The sequence below is a fragment of the Pyxicephalus adspersus genome, chromosome 2 (assembly GCF_032062135.1).
Source record: "Pyxicephalus adspersus chromosome 2, UCB_Pads_2.0, whole genome shotgun sequence".
In the NCBI taxonomy this organism is placed as follows: Eukaryota; Metazoa; Chordata; class Amphibia; order Anura; family Pyxicephalidae; genus Pyxicephalus; species Pyxicephalus adspersus.
The window spans coordinates 30,629,659-30,635,982 of record NC_092859.1 but is presented as its reverse complement, the minus strand read 5'-3'; the positions used below and the strand labels follow the sequence as shown (position 1 = coordinate 30,635,982).

At 38.5% G+C, this 6,324-nt stretch overlaps 1 protein-coding gene across 9 annotated transcripts in view; it reads right to left on the bottom strand.

Annotated features, from left to right (window-relative positions):
- Positions 1-544: 544 nt before the first annotated feature.
- Positions 545-6,324, bottom strand: part of FGD4 (FYVE, RhoGEF and PH domain containing 4) — a 96,872-nt gene continuing 91,092 nt past the window's right edge. For all 9 annotated transcript variants that reach the window (XM_072400240.1, XM_072400239.1, XM_072400241.1 and 6 more), the window contains 3 exons: positions 5,983-6,126; positions 4,622-4,762; positions 545-4,154 (listed from right to left, as the gene is read on the bottom strand). In XM_072400240.1, coding sequence (XP_072256341.1) covers positions 3,909-4,154; positions 4,622-4,762; positions 5,983-6,126 — 531 coding nt within the window. In that variant the 3' untranslated portion in view covers positions 545-3,908. The remainder of the gene's footprint in view (positions 4,155-4,621; positions 4,763-5,982; positions 6,127-6,324) is intronic.

Here is a 6,324-nt window from a genome sequence, read left to right as displayed (position 1 = left end):
GGAAGCCTCAGCTGGAAGCAGTCTTTTTCTGACATCCATTTCAGCTACTATGACCTGAATAGGAAAAATGAGGTTTCTCAAGTGTGAAGACAGGTCCTCTTTATGGAGCGCATTTCTGTCAGTGTATTTCAGTTATTGGTGAATATTGATAAGATAAATCACACACAGACAGTTACCCCCCTGTAAATCCATCAGAAGACATCAGAAACTGCTCTCTCTCTCTGCTACTGCAGAAAGTTTTTTTTTTTCACTAAAGCTCAGCTTCAGAGAAAACACTTTATTTAGGATTTGGAGAGATCAGGGAAGTCATCATACACATGGGCATGTATGCGATCCCTCCACCAGGGAGGGCACGTGTATGTGTGCAGCCATTATATAGCTGGGACCTATTAAAGTGCTCCTGTCACCTAAACATAATTGAGGCAGGCTTTTCCTTTGGCCTAAACCAGTCAATGTCTTAATTCACTAAAGATTGGAATCTGATCAGAGTCTGAGGAACTAGATGCAAACTTGATCAATAAAAGGTCATATGACTTTCAACACATTATTTTATGTGCACCTTTTTTATTAAAATACACCCGACCAACATTACATGAAAGTCACGCTTTTTTCAAAGTCAATGGGAGATTTGAACATGGTGGCTTGTCACCTAGATAGAATACTTTGTTGGCAGATGTAGTTTTTAAAAGACAGGAAGCCATGTACAAACGCAGCATACCATCCAGTACATACAGGTTCCATTTCACTTAACATGCCCCAAAAAAAACAAAAAACAAAAAAAAAAAAAGCAGGCTTTTACCTAACTCTATGGACTGAACAAATGTATATTCCTATACCTGAGATCTCTAGACATCAATAAAGGAAACATCACTTTTGTGGACTTTCAGACATCAAATGTGCATGGGTTTTTATTTACTCCATAGGTTTGCTGTGTGTGGGCCATGAGAGGTAACACTGCCATGGCAATAAATTGTCCTTCTGGTGCTCGGTCTGGTCTGACAGGGGATGGAAATTTGAGGTGCCTTAGCTTCATGTCTAGGTTTCCTCAAAAAACTGGCTTCTTTCAAATTCAGGTTTTTACATTCAAATGCAGCTTGACCACAAAAGTCAATGTATGACCTGCTATACCAGCAATACACATACATGCCATGTTCAGAGGAATACAACACAAAGCATGGCAACCACAACCACAGAGCTGTCAACCAATACTGTATTATTGGGGTGAACCAAACCGTAACCACACAGGCTTGGTCACCCCAATATCCCCAGTCTTAGTTTTGTGCTCTTGAGTTTACCATAGGAACTATTCTTATGATTCCAAAGTATTTCAATAATGTTCACTTACTGCAAAATTGTGATCTCAAAATAAAGGCAGGAATTTGCAGACAAAGGCACTCTACCTAAAAATAAAGGCAACAAAAGGCAAAACTCATCCACACGTGTTACATTCTACTAAGTTTAGACAGCAATACACATAAATCTCTACATGTTTCAGGTGTATCTCTAGTAAAAGCCTTTTTTTAGTTTTAGATACATTGGGAAATTGTTAGACTCCCAGTCAGATTTTAATTGCCGTCTCTGATCCCATTGTACAGATTCACCCCAGTGTTAGTAATGGCGTCACATTATCACAGAGAAAGAAAGCTATGAGAGCTGTCCCCAGAACATGAGATGGTGGGGTGAATTCTTCCTCTGGAAACAAATAGATATTTTTATATTTGTTGGAGAAGGTATAGTAATTTTGCTTTAATGTGGGAGATTACCTTACCTTAAGATTACTTTACTGTTGTGTCAAAAATTCACAATGGTACACAGGAGAAAAAATTCCTGGCAGGGGATTAACCTTTCTCAAGTCTGCCACAAAAACAAAATGGCTACAGATACACTTTTACCCTTTTTCTGCCCGATTCATTTTTACATTTTTTATGCTAAAATGCACATTTCTGTTCTAAAGGTTTTTCACAACTTCCCATCCTCTGTAAAAATAAATTACTTTAAAATTAATTTTAGTGCACACAAAACTATTTGAGGTGAGAGTCTCCCACCAGGTACAGCCGAGGGAGCCATTTTGTGGTCTGAGGTAAATGTTCACACAGGTATTGTATTCCAACAACTATTATGAGACAACGGACAAACTTGAGGCACTTCAATGCTTGTACACAAAATAGGAATTTGTCACAATGGCTTGTACCCTTCACTGCTGCGGCTACAAACCAGAGGCCCATAATGGCAGCCATGACTGTGACAGGATCCCTTTGAGGTAAAGCAACCAGATTCTCCAGTTTAGGTTTCTAGTGCATTATGGGGAAATTAAAACAATAAATTACTACAAGAATAGTTCTTTGCATCCATCAGACATTTTATGCACAAAGCTCTGTAAACTTTGAGTGCTTCTCACAGGATGAATAAAAAGTAAGGTTAACTTTTCTTTGGGGAAAAAATCTGGCCTTTTCCTAATAACACTGAAAGTGTGTTTAATTGTTTTACCAGCCGGACAAACCAGGTTGGAACCCTAATACAAGTACAACTTCAGCCAAAATTGTAATTTTTCACTTTAGTTGTACTTCTGTCAAGATTCTATTGCTGTGTGTGGGCCTATTGAAGAGATTGCACTGCAGTTCCTGTCTCTGTGACAGCAGGACAAGAAATGAGAAGAGGGGTTGTCAGAGGACAGAAATGTCTCCGATAAGTTCACAAACATTATTACTAACAGGAGTTGTACGTCTTTCCCACTGTTTTTCACAATCTATGAAGAGGTTTGGCTGGAACTAAGGTTGAATTTAAACATAAAATGTAATCCCCCACTCACCAAAACAAAACAGCCATCCCTGAGCTAGTAGTCCTGAAGGTCACTATGGTTGCACCCCCACGCCTTCCTCATGAGCCATAACCAGCACTGTATGGGCCACCCACCAATTCTGGGCCTCAACATACCCCATTGTGACAGCCCCCCCCCCGGAAATAAAGTAATTCTTACAATAATAAATTATTAATTAAATCAGGCAAATCTAACACAGACTGAATTTCACAAAGACTACCTCAGAAAACAAAATGGCTTCCCCATTGTTTACAGGAAGCACATATTTCCTGAAAAGGGAACAAAGACAAACAGAAACAATGAACATAAAATAACTGATGAAGAAAAATAAAACATTTTTTATACCACAGGTCACTCAAAACATTAATTTATCGCATTGGGTGCAGTTCATATTGCTGCAAATTTTCTATAAAACTGGGCAATATTTCACAATTTAATACACTAATACATTTGTACAATTCACAGTAAATAAATATTTAGAAAATCCTAATTTCCTGACAAAAACGCCTGAGGTAAAGCAACAGGCTGCAGACCTCCCTTCAACCCTCCGTGTGCTCTCATGCTCTTAACTTTGTGCCTTTAGGTTTGGAACGCTGAATGTCGAATCTGCAAAAAAATTATGATTTTTTTTTTTTACATTTTGTAGTCGATTGTGCAATTAATAATACAATGATTGAGGCCCAGAGACACCTAAGTGATATTTCATACTGTAGCCTTCACTCAATAGTCTCCATACAGTCTCCGCTACCAACCACATTTGTTTTACGAACATGATTGCTTGATGGTTGATGACGTGACTTGATTTTGGAACATCTGGAGCAAAGGTATATGTAGTGCTATCAAGGCCTCGCACAAATCCAATTTTTTAATCCTACTAGTGTCTCTTGCCAGCAAGATACCTAAACCCACTTCTCTACAAAGTCTTGGGACTGGACGTTGTTGGCACTGAGAAGGATATTTTTGCAATGGTTTTAGCATGTGACTCGGACAGCCAAAAGTCCAAAGTCCTCGAACTCAAGCCAGGCTAGTCTTTAATATGTACAATATTTTAGTCTTAATTGATTGTGGTATGAGTTTAAGATTCTGGAAGTCATTGAGAAGCCTCTGACTGTCCATCTTCTGTACTGTGTACATCTTCAACGTCTTCCTGAGTTAACCCCTTCACGGCCAGGTTGATGACCTTCAGCCACTTCTGTTTCAGTTCTTCTGTGTCAGCTGAAAAGCAGTGAACAGACTTAGACTGGGACAATCTAAAGCTGAACTGCATGTCTACTCCACGAGGAGATTCATCAACAAGGTAGCCCAGAAGTGGGATGGTGGTCTGGGCCTTTACATCCTGGAAAAAACAAAAACAAAATTAGATTGGTAAACAAAAAATGCCTAAGTAGATGGTTCATATATGGTATATGGCCAAATGTTTGTGGACTGCTGATTATGTCCTCTACTCTATATGAGTTTTTGGGTTTTTCATTCCTAAACCATGGCCATTATTATGGAGTTGGCCTCCTCTTGTAGTGGTCTACATTTTTTTAGGCTTTTTCACAAGCTTTTGGAATGTGTTTGTGGACATTTGTGCCTATTTACCCAAAAGAGCACTTGTGATGTTATGTACTGGTGTTAGACAAGAAGACCTAGCTAATGTGGATGTAGCAAATGAAGATCCAATTCAGTCCACGTTCACAATTTTTCAAGATGTGTTTTCATGCTGTACAGATAACTGTATCCTTAGACCCCTTATATTGGTCATGTAATGTGCTTCATCTCTGGGCAGACTGAGAGAAATAATCTTGCATTGTTCCTTACCTGTGGTGCGCCATACATGTACAACACAAGTGCCTCCTGTTTAGGAATCACACACCAAACTTTCTGCCACGGTTTGGATTTTTCATTATATTGGAGAAAACTGCAGATGACACTGTTTCCTGACACCTCTGCCGACTCAATCTGATGGGTGAAAGAAAAATGCACAATACTGAACAATACTGAACAAAAACATTTGGCCACAGTTGATAATAAAATGGTAATAAAAATCATTTCCAGGTAACATATGAAAACAGTAATTTGAGAGTAACATAAACTCAAGTCTAACCTCAGCAAAATTTCAAGTATGTACAGGCAAAGCAGTCCCTTCTTGTGTTTTTTTTTTTACGTAACTATCACTATTTCAAGTCTTGATTGACTAGCACCCCTTCATTCTAGCAAAGATTTATGCCAAGACAGTACACTGAACTTCGCATTATTGGCTCAGTGTGTACATGCTATAAAAAAGTGCTGATGGGTAGGGAGAAGCTTCTATGGCAGAATAGACTTACACCATCTCTTCTGTAAAAAATAACCAGCCTCCCAGCATTTGTTTTAACATTAAAGGAAATTCATATTAACAAAAATTCACCAGAAGGTAGAGAATATTACTCCTGAGCATGAGCCGTAGTTACATCATCAAGGCCTCACAATGCCCAAAAGGATTGTGATGGACCCAGATGAGACAGCAGCAGAGATGGCAGCTGCAGGGGATGCTAAGCGGACAGGATCCAGGACCCGCCATCCCTGCAGGGCACAAAGAAAAAGATAGCTGTGTGCCATGGTTGACAAGCATGTACAGCTCACCCACACCCACAAGTTTATTTCCACTTTAATATGCAATTTGAGCTTGATTTAATGATAAACCCTCTCATGTCTGAATGTCACTGCAGCCTTGATGTCCACACCAAGTTTAGCATCGTTAGTGTTAGTGTGTTTTTACTTGTCATGGCTGACATAGTGATCAGATGATCAAGAAACACACTGTTTCACAGTATTCAGTGGGGACATTAATTCTCACTGTCTGTGACATCCAGAATTGGGAGTCATCAGCACTTTAATATTAAAATAATGTACCCCCAAGTATAGGAAAGTAAGATAGGATTTGCAATTTCGGGCAGTGTTTAGGGGATTTTTTTCTATTTTTTAGTTTATTAATGTTTTAACAGGATATATAAATAATGATATATATTTATATATCCTCTTTAGCAGTTGCTTCTACTTTTCTCAATAACTGAAACTTCATATGGCTCGTATAATCGGAGCAAGGGGTGCAGGAATTGCTGTGAGAGGGGGACATTAATGACATATAGGCTTTACATGCTTTCAGAACCCAGAATCTGGTCTCCATACTTTATTCTTACCTCTAATATTCCCCTCTTCTTTTCTTTTTCTTCACTGTCATTACTGCCTTTTAATATATGGTAACAATCCTTGCAAACCTTGTTTATTTTGTTACCATCATACTCTAGATGTGCCTTGTAATCAGAGCATTTCCAGCACACCACCTGAAAAGAAAAATATTAGATGCAATTATTAGAATATACAAGTAAAGGTTCAACAAATATATTACTTTATGACCTGAGGGAATATTTATATCTTGTTCCTGAGGACAAATTGGGCTGGATTGTTTTGGACAGCCCTAAGACTAATTAAGAATTAATTCAATAGGTCTAAATAGTTGTTTCAATGCACTTCAAAGTTAT